This window comes from Phycodurus eques, chromosome 2 (genome assembly GCF_024500275.1).
Source record: "Phycodurus eques isolate BA_2022a chromosome 2, UOR_Pequ_1.1, whole genome shotgun sequence".
Taxonomy (NCBI): domain Eukaryota; kingdom Metazoa; phylum Chordata; class Actinopteri; order Syngnathiformes; family Syngnathidae; genus Phycodurus; species Phycodurus eques.
The window spans coordinates 41,624,004-41,639,481 of record NC_084526.1 but is presented as its reverse complement, the minus strand read 5'-3'; the positions used below and the strand labels follow the sequence as shown (position 1 = coordinate 41,639,481).

The following is a 15,478-nucleotide window of genomic DNA, read 5'->3' as shown; positions in this document are numbered from 1 at the left end:
GCACCCTCGGCAGGATCCTCAAGGGTGCATGTGTTTTGTGGACTTGGAGAAGGCATTCGACCGTGTCCCTCAGGTGGTCCTGTGGGGGGTGCTTCGGGAGTATGGGGTACCGGACCCCCTGATACGGGCTGTTCGGTCCCTGTACGACCGGAGTCAGAGTTTGGTCCGCATATCCGGCAGTAAGTCGGACTCGTTCCCGGTGAGGGTTGGACTTCCGCCAAGGCTGCCCTTTGTCGCCGATTCGGTTTGTAACTTTTATGGACAGAATTCCAAGTCGCAGCCGAGGCGTAGTCCAGGCTTTCCCTTAGCGATAGGGTGAGAAGCTCGGTCATCCGGGAGGATCTCAGAGCAGAGCCGCTGCTCCTCCACACCGAGAGGAGCCAGATGAGGTGGCCGGGGCATCTGATTCGGATGCCTCCCGGACGCCTGCCCGGTGATTTGTTCCGGGCATGTCCCACCGGGAGGAGATCCCGGGGACGACCCAGGACACGCTGGAGAGACTATGTATTTCGGCTGGCCTGGGAATGCCTTGGGATCCCCCCCGGAAGAGCTGGATGAAGTGGCTGGGGAGAGGGCTGGGGAAAATGTGAGTCTTTTTCATTTCCCACTATACCTATGTATAATGCGCACTATTGACTTTTGACAATTTTGGAGGGGAAAATACACATTATACACGGGAAATTATGGTAAACATTGTATAAATGACAAAATGTTACTCACAGGGATGAACTTTCACCGCTGTCTTGACGATACGCAGCTGTACATCTTTGTGTGTCCTGATGAAGCAGTCCAATGTACGCTGTAGGTGTGAATGGTTGTCTATATGTGGCTGGCGACCAGTTCAGGGTCTATTCCGCCTCTCGCCCGAAGATAGCTGGGATAGGCTCCAGCATGCCCGCGATCCTAGTGAGGATAAGCGCGACAGAAAATGGATGGATGGATAGATCCTGGATTGCAGAGAGCTTCCTCCAGTTTAACCGGGACAAAACCGAAGTTTTAGTCAGAGGCCCAAACAGAAAAACTTAGGACTAAACTATAAGTAATGTCCTTAAAACCTTCCTCACAGGTGAAAAAACCTGGGTGTAATTTTTCTTCTATTGTATTGCACACATTCAAAATAGTACAACGTTCTCACTTAAAGAACATAGCGAGAGTCCGCCCAATTTTCTCTCAGGCCAACATGAAGACCTTAATGAAGGCTTTTATCTCCAGTCAGATTGACTATTGCAACGCCCTGCATTCTGGTCTCCCCAAAGAGACGACCAGAAGGCAGGAGCACATTCTACCAATTTCAAAATTGGCTCCTTGAGTCTTTCAAGATCGATTTGAAGTTCTTTTGCTGGTTTTTAAGTCCCTTAATGGTCTTGGGCCTTCTTATCTCTCAGAGTTGATTTTACCCTACAATCCCTTGCGTTTGCCTTTGGTTCTGGCCTTTCAGTTATTCTCCATAATCTTCACCCAACTAAATTTGCCGTATAGATTGAAACGTATTTGCCTTTGAACTAATAAGAAGTGTTATTTTCTATCATAATTCGAATGAGCTGTTTCTTTCGGGGAGATGTGCTTCATACGAAGTGTCACACATCACAATTGTCAGATTCCTCTCCTTTGTAGTTGACCTAGTTCGGCTTTCAGCACGCACAAACAAAGGCAATTTTCCATGAGATCATCGCGGTCGCAGCAACACAGGAAGCCGCAGTTTACCGTAGCTACCACCTACGTACTTCAGGGTCTTCATACCTTCTGAAAGGTTCTGCACTACCACTCGAGACACAGAGCGCACGTTGGTTTGAGAGAAAGTGCTTCCATAGCCTCGTGGTATTGACAAGCCATGTGAGGATTTAGACAAGCAGGATGCCAGCTGGATGTATTCTGTTGTTTTGGGTAGTCCTATTTCCAGTGTTTTTGGAAGGGTGCTGTGTGAAAGGCAGTCAACGTAATAGAAAAGGTATTTGTTTTAGACGCAAAAGAATATTTCAAATGAGCACGCATTTGTAGAGCTAAGTCTAACGAGTTGTTTCTGCTAATGTTTGCAGGTCCTCGCATGAATACTACACAGCGGCACTATCGAGTTGTGGCTGGTGAAATGTTTCTGATGCCGTGCACAAATAAGAAGGTGACATGGTCCAAGATTCGAGTAGATGGCGAAGGAAATGGAGGCTTTTATTTTGACTGTGGAAGGGAGTTCCTAATCGAAGCCAAACATTCAGGAAATTACACTTTGCTTACTGGGTAATGTTGCTTATTTTGTGTGTGATTATTGTATTACAGCAGTGGTGCCCAAAATGTTTGGATCGAGTAACACCGGAAAATATCACTTGGCTCTCAAATAGGAGGCCCAAGTGTTCATTAAAAACAAGGCAGGTTTTATTTCTCAAAAGTATATTTCATATCATTATAAGTCAGTAAGTCACTGTTACATTAAGCATACTTAATGAACACTAACTCTGCGCTTAAATATAGTCAAATAAAAAAACTCAAAACGATTCAATTCAAATGTATTGCACATCAAGGTTAAGTTACATCCATCCATTTTCTGAGCCGCTTACCCTCACGAGGTTTCGCGGGAGTGCTGGAGCCTATCCCAGCTATCATCAGGGCAGGAGGCGGGTTACACCCGGAACTGGTCGCCAGACGATCTGTTAAATTACAATTTTACCGAAATAAATGCCTTAAAAAAAAAGAAGAAGAAGAATTTAAGCACTAATGTACTGTACTTAAAGGTTCAATAGAATTGACCTATTAAGCAACAGTAACGTTACGCACAATTTGAACATGTAATTCAGTGATTCTTTTGAGTCCCAAAAGTAAGCTAAGCGGCTCAGAAAATAGATGAATGGATTATTTAAGTACAGGTTTTTTTATTTTCCCTATTTTTAAGCGCAGTGTTCATGTTGCGGTGGCATTTTAATAATATTACATGTACTTTTTTGCGAGAAAAACTACTATATTTTAATTGTGGCGGTATTTGGAGAGCCAAGTATTTTTGAAAATCTTTGAGAATCACTGCTCCGCTTCAAATGTTACATCGGGCTTAATTTTTCTCACAATTTCCTATTGAATTGTCATGAGTTGCATTTTTTTTCCCATCTGTTAAGTTTTTAGACATCTCTGCTGTCAAATGGCAGCGAAATGTTCCTCTATCTCCAGGTGTTGGAGAAACAGAGCCTGCCATGTTACAAGGCTGAGGAGGTTGGTGTCATGCTGCTTGCGGGTGCGGGAGGGAAAATCCCCTGCCCCGGTTTCAACTGTACACTGAGCACAGGTGTCACCTGGTACAAGGTGAGACATGGGCAGACACACACCTAATCCTAAATTCTTAACAATAGAAAGACGAAGGTGTGCTTTCCCTCAGGGTAACAAACGTGTGTCAGAACAGCATCGAGCCTCCTGTGAGAAGGATGGCCAGTTGCATCTCTGCACAGTTCGCCAATATGACACGGGGCGATATTTTTGCGATAAGCATTTCGAAGAACAAGGAGTGCAACGGACCTTCAGGAGGCCTGTTGACGTGACGGCCATACGTAAGTGCTCTTCTGCCTTACTGGATTTGAAATGTATGTCAACTTCATGTTCAATTTTAAGAGAGCGCAGTTGTCAGGTCCCGTTAGCTTTGCAGTGTTTCCCCGCTCACCTGATGCTCCGAAATCCGCGAGTCATCGACACCCTGCCAAAGGGTTTACGCTATAATTGCTTTTAGATGTCACAGGATGGCGGCAAAGCACTGCTTTTGTCTTAAGTGAAGCTACTCAGCTCACTTCAACATTGTTCATTGGCACCAAGCTGCCGCAAGTTGGCAGTAAAGCACTACTTTTGTCAAAATGAAGCTCCTCAACTTACTTAACTTAGTTGCTTGCCACATGATGGTGAAAAACAATCCTTTTGTCTAAATCAGAATCAGAACCAGAATCAGAATCATCTTTATTTGCCAAGTATGTCCAAAACACACAAGGAATTTGTCTCCGGTAGTTGGAGCCGCTCTAGTACGACAACAGAAAGTCAATTTACAGAACACTTTGGAGACAGAAAGACATTGACAAAAAACAATTGTGCAAAAAGATGCAGAGTCCTCGAGCACTTCGAGCAGTTCGAACGACTAATATTGCAATAGTCCGGTGCAATGACCATTGTGCAAAGGGCGCCGAGACTTCAAGGAGTGTATGCGGTTTAAAGTGACGAGTAGAGCGATCATCTGGGACAATGTCGGTTGTGCAAATGTTGCAGATACTCCTCAATCCGTGTGCAAATGGAGCAGATGCTACTCTGGCACGAGTGGCCGGTATATGCAAATAGTGCAGCATGGCGAGACAACGACAGTGAGTGCACAAGTAACACATAATTGGCCCCACAGAAATGTGACAACGAACTCAAGTCAAAAAATTGCCACCATGTTGTCATGGAATTGTAGGTCAGGTGTTTAAGAAGTTGATCGCAAGAGGGAAGAAGCTGTTGGAATGTCTACTAGTTCTAGTTTGCATTGATCGGTAGCGCCTACCTGAGGGAAGGAGCCGGAAGAGCCGGTGACCGGGGTGCGGAGGGTCTGAGAGGATTTTGCACGCCCTTGTCTTAGTTCTGGCAGCGTGCAAGTTCTCAATGGTGGGTAGGGGGGTACCGACAATCCTTTCAGCAGTTTTGATTGTCCGTTGCAGTCGGAGTTTGTCCTTTTTTGTAGCAGCACCAAACCAGACTGTGATGGAAGAACACAGGACCGATTCGATGACCGCTGTGTAGAACTGTCTCAGCGGCTCCGGCGGCAGGCCGTGCTTTCTCAGAAGCCGCAGGAAGTACATCCTCCGCTGGGCCTTTTTGAGGACGGAGTCGATGTCGGTCGCCCACTTCAGGTCCTGAGAGACTGTAATTCCCAGGAACTTGAAGGTCCCGACGGTTGACACAAGGCAGCTGGACAACGTGAGGGGCAGCTGTGGCGAAGGATGCCTCCTGAAGTCCACGATCATCTCTGCAGTCTCGAGCGTGTTCAGCTCCAGCTCCACCGCAGCTCCGGCCGCTCCGCTTCCTGTCGATATGCAGACTCGTCACCGTCCTCGATGAGGCCGATGACAGCGGTGTCATCTGCAAACTTCAGGAGTTTGACAGTCGGGTTCGCTGAGGTACAGTCGTTCGTGTAGAGAGAGAAGAGCAGCGGAGAGAGGACACGACCTTGCGGCGCCCCAGTGCTGATGCTGAAGCGCCTCAACTCACTTCAACATAGTTCCTCGGCACCAAGACGCCACATGATGGCGGCAAAACACTACAATTATCTGAATGAAGCTGCTTGACTAACTTCAACATAGTTCCTTGCACCAAGATGTCACAAGATGGTGTTTGAGCAACACTTAAATTGCTTCATAGACTCAGTGAATAACGGAGAATAGTTTAAAAACAAAAATGGGAATGTATGAATTTGAAAATGCCAAGAAGGGAATTTGTGCAGGTCAACTGTACTTGTTTTTTTTTTTTTTTTTTACCCCTCGCCCCCCCGTATAACTGTACAAATAGGTTACATTTTAACCTAATCTGTCATTTGTATTCTGTAAAAAAAAAATTAAAAAATACAAATAAAATGAGCTCATGTCCTTTCATCAGCCTATAAAGAAGTGAGTTCCGCTCCAAGGATTACAATTCCTGATGGCAACACAACAAAGGAAGTGGAACTTGGTAAGTATTGGACATCTAAATGAAATGATTTTACCTTACATTAAAATAAAAGTAGCATCAAAAACCTGCTGGGGACCTACTTGACTTAATCCACCTCTTAATGCCACTACTGTCACGTCGCAAATATAGAAACCAGCAATTCTGGAATGACCCAAATATAAAAGTCTACAGTAGTGTTTTAAACAGCATTTAGGAGTGTTCCATTTCCACCATTAAGATGAATGGTTGCAAACTCATGAGTGTGTAAAGCCTTAATGATTGTATTCACTGTTTTGTTGCTTGTTTCAGGAGAGCCTCACACTCTAAAATGTCAGGTACATTTTCCTTTTGAGGTCAACTTTTCACCACAAGTGCAATGGTACATGAATTCCAGAGACAACATGAAGAACAGGACTATGCTACACAATCAGAGCCAACAGTGAGTTACTCTCTTAAAAAAAAAAAAAATTTAACTCTTATCCTGTTTGATAATTGATGGAATGTGTTTGTTTACATAATCCAATGAATTTCTATTTTCCGTCTGATTCAGACAGGTAAGGGTAACATTTAAAGAGCTCATGGTCACTCAAAGTGCCATCATACAGGAGGTGACAGCTCTCCATATCAACCATACGTACACTTGTACGGCCACAAACTCATTTGGGAACAGCAGCGTCACGGTCAAGGTCAAGAGGAAAACTAAAGGTACGTCTATTTTCTTTTTTTTTTTTTTTTATTGTCACTTCATTGACATGTACAGTGTTTTCACTGAAGTCAGTGGCTCGACATTATCCAACAATTTCTAAACACACACCACCATTTTTCCAGTAGGGTGTCACTCACCAAACATTTCTCTCACAAACCCCCCCCCCCCCCCCCCCCCCCGCAAAAAAAAAACTCTCACACCAAAAATACTGAAACTCACCTAAAAACTTGTCACCCAAAAAATAAACAACTCACTTACACCAAAACAATAGGCGCCACAATACTTACGGGTGTCAGGAAAGACAACCACTGACCTGAACGTAAACAATAATCAGAAACGTGTGTGCTATTGATTACAATTTTAAAAGACAACCCAATATATGACCAGTATGCATTTCACTTGCAGAGGAACGTCCATCGCTGGTTGGTTATCCAATTGCAACATTACTGCTGGTTGCCGGGATCGGCATCGTTTTGCACGTGAAATGGTTGGAACTTCAGCTTATTTACATATCACGCTTTCGACGCGGAAAAGTTGATGGAGGTTGGAATGCAAACACACGCAGTCACACAAAACGCATACTGTGCGATTAACCGACAATGCATGCAGACATTCATCTTCACAGGATGTGGTTTCATCACAGGTAAATTGTACCACTACAGGAAAAATGAAAATATTTGAAAATGTCACCCTTTTGTACAGGCGTTACACTGAGGCCATTCCGGGTCAAATATGACCCATGTGAGCAAAAATGCGTTTTAGATTCACCAATGTATGTTAAAGCAAGGAAAATGGTGGCGAGAGTGGTAATCTTGAAACTGTACATGGCATAAATGTTTTTTTTTTTATTTTATTTTTTAAATGAGACATTGGTGGTCGTGTTCTCGGGGGAGTTTGAAACTTTTTGTGTCACCACCACATTCGTACAGTTCCCACTCAAAGACTTATGCAGACCCACCTGTTGGTCTGCATTAGGCACAACAGTAAATAAGGCTAAAGGCAAGTGTCAAATGTTTTGGTCTAGACAGTAGCTGTGAATTGAAATATATTTAAAATCCCTGATTGTATCCATCTCAACAATGAATATGTCATTTACTCTCCGTCAGATGAGAAAGAGTTTGATGTGTTTTTGTCTTATGTGTGGGCACCTCCATGTGAGGAAGCACATTTGACTCAATCTTCACAATCAGGACAAGAATCACTCGGTAGGAGGAGATGTTTCTAGATTGTAGATGTTTTACAATTGTAGGTAAGTGTTGTTGAAAGTTATAACAATAAAGAAATGAAAACATTCATTTTGCAGATTATCCATCGACACTAGAACCGTTCAACTCTGAAGGTGTTATCGGTGATTTGAGGCCACCTGAGGTGCTGATTCCCATGGTTTTGGAGGGCCGGTGGGGATATCGGCTCTGTCTGCTGGAGAGGGACATACTTCCTGGTGGAGGTCAGACGATCAACTCACAAGTACACGTGCGCGTTTCGTGGTTTCCAATGACGTGCATTTTTTGCTTTGCAGCCTACACAAACGATGTGGTCCGTGCAATACGAAAAAGTCACATCCTCATCTGTATTGTGTCTGCTCACTATTTGTCCAACAGCAATGCTGTGTTTGTTCTGGAATCAGGAATTCAGGTAAGTCAAATTTACAATCCAATTCTTCCCAATTACCACAGGTGTTGCCCAGGGCTCTGCCTTTGGGCCTCTTCTATTCATGAATTACCACCTTCCAATTAAATTTATTCCACAAATGTAATAGTCTTTTCCCCTGCTTTGCAGATGACGCCGAGTTTTTTTTTTTCTGGCAAACCAAACTCAACTCTTCCTCCCTTTTCACCTGTCTATCTGAAATTAAATCCTGGTTCACCACAAATATAATCAGGATAAAACTGAAATAGTCCACATCGGCATGAAAACAACACAATCCAAAGACGACAATTTCTCCCACACAATTGATAGTTCCTCCGTTCCCGATGTCCCCCCAGGTTAAGAGACTGTTTTTCAGCCTTGACAGCACAGTCTTGCATAAACATTCGTCCCTCTCTCAGCCCCCACACTGCCGCTTTTTTTTTTGTCCACAACCTTGTCACTTCTCGCATCGACTACTGTACTGGGCACAAATACTGTAGGTCTTCCAAATGGACAATGACCTGAAGTATATTGCCAAACTGGTTACAATGTGGCTGAAGGATAACAAAGTCAATGTTTTGGAGTGGCCATTGCAAAACCCTGATCTCAACCCCATTGATCATTTATGGGCAGACCTGTAAAGGCATGTGCGAGTAAGGTGGCCTACAAACTTGGTTGAGTTACGCCAGTTCTGTCAGGAGGAATGGGTCAAGATTCCTGCCAACTATTGTGAGAAGTGTATGGAAGGATATCCAAAATGTTTTTAGAAAAGAATTTTGTTCATCCAAATGGACCTAAAACAAGAAAAGTGCAGTCAGATTTTATGTCAGTGAGGGAAAATAAGCGTGTTTTTAGTGTTTTCAATTGTATATACGTAACATACTGCATAGACATAATTGTGATTGCATCCACTATTTTCTTTAGTGTCCTTGAGTTTCCTGAGAGGCAGTTGAAATAAAATATTAAATAACTTCTAACACCCCCCCCCAAAAAAAACGCTGCAGTATTAAAGTCTGGTAAATGTGGCAAATACATAGTCTGCATAAAATGGTTATAATTCAAAATTGGCAAATGCAAAAATGTTTGTGAAGCCTCTTAAATTAAATCACATTTTCTTTGCATGCAGGGGAGGGGGGGTATCAAAAGTTATGTCAATGACCAAATATTTCTGGAGCTATTTGTCAATTGGTTTTTGAAAAATATTAATATACAAGTGTGTTAATGTAATTTAATCACACTACCTTACTCTTTTGTCTTCCAAGGTTATGGTGCAGAGCTCGACTCTTAAAATTCTCCTCATACAGACGGGTCCAACTTCCACATCGTTCATACAGCTCGATTCACCTCTGCCCTCATTGGTCCAAAGGGCCTTGAAGGTGCTACCCAGCCTGGACTGGAATTCAGGACCAACTGAAAGCGCAACCGTCAAATTCTGGAGTTCGCTGAGGAAGGCCTTACCCAAACACAGAGTAACACGTGTCACTTGGAGTCATATCACATGCCCATTTTGGACAAACGAGTTATGAATAGGGATGCACTGACTTTTTCAGACCATGCGAGAGTATCAGTACTCGCCCTTACTGATAATGATACTGATACTTGATGCCATTACATTGTGCAATTGTCATGAAAATGTTTGACTTGAATCAAATACCGTTCAAAAACTGAAATGACCTTGAATTATCGCCACATGGCAAAAAGGCTCCGACTCCACCAGCCTGGAATGTAGTGTGCGCTGCTTCTGTTGCGCGAACCTTGGCCTCCAGGGGCCAGTACGGTGCGCGCATGCAGATAATGCACACAGCTGATGAAAAGACAAAAGAAAACTTGTCACAGCTGAGCTGCAGTTTTCTGCGGAGTAGAAATAATGTATGCTAAATTATCTCTGTATTTTAATATTCGTTGCTTAGATTTCAGATAGCAGACCTATAATATAGATGTATTCTTTTTGTTTTACGTTAGTTTTAACGGTAAACTTCAACTGGGTGTGTCAAACGGCTCGAAACAAGCCGAAGTGGACTCCTTTTTAAAGAACTGTTCATCATCTGCCAAACTGCTAAGGAATTGACCTTGCCATTCCAATACTTTTGGAGGGGACCGTAAGTAGGAGTACAGACATAAAGTATTAGCATCTTTAGTTATGAAACGTGCAGATTAAAAAAAATAAGTCAGTGTGAGATGCGGCACAACAACATATTGTCTAACGGGACAAATTGTTCCACGTAGAAATGAACCTTTTCAATGTTTTTGTGCAGGTATTTGCAATTTTAAGCCATAAAAACAAAGCAAAACACCACCACCCATTTTCCACAATGTTTATTGGACTGTCCATTAAAATGTATTCTGTTAGTGAGCAGTCATAGAGTTTAGGTAACCGATTCTGAAATACAAATTGTTAATATTGTTGATTTAGGAGCTGAAGGGAACTGAAAGGAAAGAAGACAAAAGATCTCAACACCTCATCTCAGTGAGCAGTAAGCCTTGGCAGGATTTACAGCATGTCTTTCCTTGTACTCCTTTGTGTCGAAATAGGCTTACTACTCTCATGTTATTTCTGCAGCAGATATTTGCGTGATTCCACACTTAAAATACGATTTGAGTTTTCGGGTGACCAATAAAACAAGAGACGCTTCATGTGTAATTTCATTAAGTAATAAACCGCTAAAATACATCAGAGGCTGCCGTGTGTCGGGGGGATTGGATTTTTTTTGGGGGGGGGGCTGTTAGGGGAGCTAGCACAGCTGGCAAAAAAAAAAAAAAAGATGCAACAAAGGAATATTTCACAGTCACTCTAGAACATAACATGTAGCTATGGATTAGGGTTGCAAAATTCTGGTAAACTTGGAAACTTTCCATGGGAATTTGTGGGAATAAAAAGGAATTACGGTCGGGGAAAGTATATTTTGGTATAATCCTGACTAAAATAACCCAATTTCATACAAGTACGGGGTCCTTTGACTAGTAAGTGTCCCAGTTGACAAGGTTTTTCCTACCATCACTGGGTTAATACTCATTATTTGGAATATTTCCCAAATTTCCCCAGCTCAACTTTCTATGGAAATGTACCAGAAATGTTCCACTCTGACACATCCCTACTAAGGATAAAAACAAGCCAAAAAATTTAAAAAAATTAAACGTAACAACCACACTTCTATATACATTTATACACAAAATATCTCCAAAGTACACCTCACTAGCTACACGTACGGAGAAGCAGGAAGAAAAGGGATCAGTGAGCTTTTCTTATTGGCCGTTAGATATGACGTGCAGCAAGTTGCCGTGTTTCTCATTGCTCAGCACAACAGCTGCGAGGTCATAAACTGAGAATCCTAAAAGGCTTAAAGTATGCTTTGTAGCGCATCCGCAATGTAAGCCATTGCAGAGCGCTAAGGTGTGGTTTCACCATAACTTTAAAAAAAAAAAAGGAAAAAAAAAAAAAGCCATGATTGGAGAGAAAAGGTTTTGTTTCACTATTTGTCACTTTGTGCCTTCAGCTTCCTCTCCCAAAGTTTTTGATTATCAGAGAAGCCCTGCTTGCCCTTGTTGAAGGAATTAGGTCCAGCCGACGTCGGCGTCTCCCTAAAAAGATTTCAGATAAATATCACGTTAAATGCTGTGTGAACAGATTTAATACAGAAAAAGAAATGCACTGCAGTCGATTTGTAGTTCCTTGAAGTTCCCCCCCCCCCCCCCTTCAAAATGACTATTTTTAACAAAACATTTTGAATATACAAAGACAAGCACACAGTAATCCGAAAAATGACTGAAATCTCCACAAATCTTGGAAAACTACAGCTAATGCAGTTTGAACATTAACACTACACTAAAATATAGCAAAATCCTCTTAAGTAATGACTCAATTCACATAACTAAAATTTGTACCTGAATAAATATTTGAATTGTACTTAAGTTAAATACAACTGAATTGTACTTGAAAAATGTCCTGTAGTCCTAAAAAAAAAAAAAAAAAAAAAAAAAAAAAAAGTTTAACTCACACCAACATTTAATGCATGTTTGAAGCTTTCAGTGATTATTTGTTTTCCTTTTACCACTACAGGGAGCCTGCATACCACAATTTGAATCAATGGCATATATTTATATTAATAAGTTAAACAAATATACCACCACCAATGATCCCAAAACAAGTTTATCATTTTCAACTCAATTTACACCTTGAAAATAACTAATGTGTGCACATACACTACTTCTACGGCTAACAACCTAGCCTAACCGTAGTTCCTCCTCGACATACAAAGCTTCTATCTTAGTCGAAATCTATCACTTTGACGTAGTTTCTTAGTACCAGTGTATTACGTTCCCATTAGAGAGGACTTTCAGAAAGAACACCGGGAAAAATGTAAATAGGCAGGGGATTGGGGTAGTGCCACAATGTGAAATAGGTTGCAGCGGGACTCCCTTTTCATTATTTAACTTGAGTTTGTCACGATAGGCAGCATTTCTAGAAAATAGTACTTATTAGTGCTCAACTTTCACTATACTCTCCAATACTACTCGCTACAGCATAATATTACCAGTTGAGACAAACACAGAAAATAGCGGGGTAACCATTTGCAGGGGATAGGGACAGAAGCCTGCCGCGAATAGCAAACCTCCTTTCAGATTTAAGTTTTATAAATCGCTTACAGATGCCACAAGATGACACCAAAACCCTACTTTTGTCTAAATGGAGCTCTTCATGTAACTTCAACATAACTCCTTAGCATCAAGATGCCATAAGAGCACTACTTCTGTCTTAATGGAGCTCCTCAAGTCACTTGAATGCCATTACCGGCAAGTGGCACCTAGATGCCACAAACTGGTGCTAAAGCTATACTTTTATTTATGCGGGGGCTCACTGTAATGTCAAAAAAATAAATAAATAGCAAACTAGGCTGAGGCTTTATCAAGTACAATAATGCATTTGTGACTGTACCTGCCAATGTTCTTCATCCTCATCTTCGCCTCTGGGGGCATCTCCTCAGGCTCGCTCTGCAAGGCGAGAGCATTTCATCCATCAGCTCATTTACAGCCGTGGTCTTTGGGCAAATGAGGGCCAAACATTTACAGTCAGGCCAAGCATATTTGTGCTTTCTTTAAGTAATACAGATATGTCCACAGGAATGGACACGTGCGTTAACGGCTGCACTGCTGTGGAAATTCCTGTTCGTCCGTGTGAGATGCATCTCTGACCCATACTATACACGCATTATTATAATACATCGATTTATGTTCCGAAACCTAACAAGCGAGGAATTTAGCAGACCTTGCTATCTGAATGTTTTGCAGAGCGTAAGAGAGAGGCTTAGTGACTACTCCCCTCCGCGGACGGGGGAGAGGTTGCCTTTATCAGTTTAAGGCTTTCATTCACAATTGTCTAGTTAGGAGAAAAAAAGAAAAAAAAAACATTCCATTGATGCCTTTAACATTTTTTTTTTCCCATTCCAGTACTTACATCATCATCCTCATTGAAAACAGATGCCAGTCCAAGCTTTTTAGGAGGGGCTGTTGGTACCGGCTCTTTGGGTTTCTAGGGCGACATAGGGACAACAGGAGGACAGGTCAATGAAAAGTTACAGCGTAATCCATAATTATCAGCTTCATCGTGACTCCTCAAGAACAAATCCAGATTGCCTGAACTCATTAGCGTCACAAGTGAGCTGCAGCCTATCCCAACAGACTTTGGGCAAGACAAACACTTCCTGGTTATCTCTCAAGGACAAGAAATACTGATTTTTTTTTTCCCCCTTTTTTTTTTTTTTATTACTTCGAGCAACTTGAAGGCCGGTGCTTAAATTCAATGGTGGGAAGTAACAAAGTACAAATACTTTGTGACTGTACATAAGGAGATCCAAAAATTCTGTCTAATCTGAAAACACACAAAAGAGTGTATTTCCCCCCCCCCACTCTTTTGTTACTGTGTTTTCCAAGTCAAGACAAGACCTAAACTTCAACATCCAACATGTAACGTGACTTTTTTTTCTTCTTCTCTGTACGAGCACTATGTGAAATAATTAAAGAGGGAAACTATTTTGTGTGCAAGAGTTTTTGTTGTTGTGTCAAGTTATTAATGTGGGAATGGTACACTTGAGTGTAAAACAAAAAATTTTTTTTTTTACTTTAGTAGTAAATTTCAAAGTCTGCACTTTTTTTTTTTTTAACTTGTTCCTAAGGGGTCTAATCAGTACTTCTACTGCAGTATTTTTTACTTAAGTACCTGCACTTTTTACTACAGAATGTGAGTACTCTCGAGACAATCATTGACCCCAACAGACCTGACATGCATGCTTTAGGAATAGGGGCAGAAACACGATTAACCGGGGAAGGCCCACGTAAGTGCGGGGAGAGCACGCTAACTCCATACAGGAAGGCCGGAGCATGGTGTCGAACCCACCCTGGACCTCAGAAGGTTGACGCGCCAAACACTTTTTAACCGTACTGCCCCACAAAACCAACACAACAAATAAAATAACAATCAAAGATCACACCTATGTACTCACACTTGCGCCAAGCTTGATAGAAATGGGATTGGCCTTTTTCCCGGTGTGGCTGCTCATGCCGAAGCCTATTTTGGAGGCTTTGCAGGGGCGCTGGTGGGTCTGACCGGCTTTCGTCCTCATCTTCGGATGAAAGATGCTGGGATGTGCGTTTGAGTTTGCTCGCTCCTCCGCCCACCGTGCTACAAGAGACAGGCTTAGTTTTCACTCTGCCTCCCTCCTCCAGCGGCCCTGCTTGAGGCAAGACAACTCACCAAGGTGAACAACTGTTTTGATACAACGAACAAATAGATAAATGACATTACCTGCACGGCTATGCTTCGAGCCACAAAATGTGACACACAAAACGCTCAAAATTAGTTCATGCGCGCACTGCCCAGTCTGAGATGTGTTCACAATTCCTTCTAAGTTTGACAAAAGCTAACTTTCTTGAATACATTTCCACCACTCGTAAACAAGCATACAAACCTGGTTATTTTATTTAATATTATATTTTTTTTAAAACAAACAAAAAAATGCTATTTCAACATACACCGATGGTACCTTCGCTAAACAACACCTGACATGTTAGCTGCTGGGTTACATTTTGGGAATGGCTCCAGAAGTGACGTATTTTCGACCTGATTTGGGAATATGGGAAACAATGCAGACAAAGTCTAAGTGGAAAGTGTGCTAAAGTGATTAAATTAGCACAAATATAACCTCTGTCGTCGCGGTGGTCTCTCCTGTTGCGATCGAAGTTCGCCATTTTGAGTTGAATGGCAATGGAGCTGGCGCTTCTTCTTCTTTTTTCTTCTTCTTCTTCTTCTTCGCTTTTGTTGTACGCCACTCGCGGGGAAGAAGAAGAATTTTTTTCTTTTCATTTTCCTCCCCACTTTGCTTTGACGGGCATAAATTGACATTTTATCAGACATGGCAAAAACCCTAAGACTCTTTAACCGTCACATACTGGTCATTTTCCCTACACGCATAGTATGCTCTGGGTCAAGAATATCTTTGTAATAACTGTCTTGAC

The 15,478-nt window shown here is 42.1% G+C and overlaps 2 protein-coding genes across 2 annotated transcripts; one reads left to right on the top strand and one right to left on the bottom strand.

Moving 5' to 3' along the window:
• Positions 1-1,717: 1,717 nt before the first annotated feature.
• LOC133399302 (interleukin-18 receptor accessory protein-like) lies at positions 1,718-10,640 on the top strand. Its single transcript, XM_061670760.1, is given in 13 exon segments — positions 1,718-1,948; positions 2,037-2,232; positions 3,129-3,282; positions 3,356-3,524; positions 5,584-5,655; positions 5,944-6,073; positions 6,185-6,339; positions 6,746-6,883; positions 7,447-7,545; positions 7,644-7,787; positions 7,860-7,975; positions 9,232-9,453; positions 9,455-10,640. Coding segments are annotated over 13 exon segments (1,734 nt in total). The 5' UTR covers positions 1,718-1,854; the 3' UTR covers positions 9,500-10,640.
• Positions 10,271-15,258, bottom strand: LOC133399301 (PEST proteolytic signal-containing nuclear protein-like). The gene is given in 6 exon segments (XM_061670759.1): positions 10,271-11,548; positions 12,903-12,958; positions 13,422-13,496; positions 14,467-14,547; positions 14,549-14,694; positions 15,166-15,258. Coding segments are annotated over 6 exon segments (513 nt in total). The 5' UTR covers positions 15,212-15,258; the 3' UTR covers positions 10,271-11,439.
• Positions 15,259-15,478: the final 220 nt, after the last annotated feature.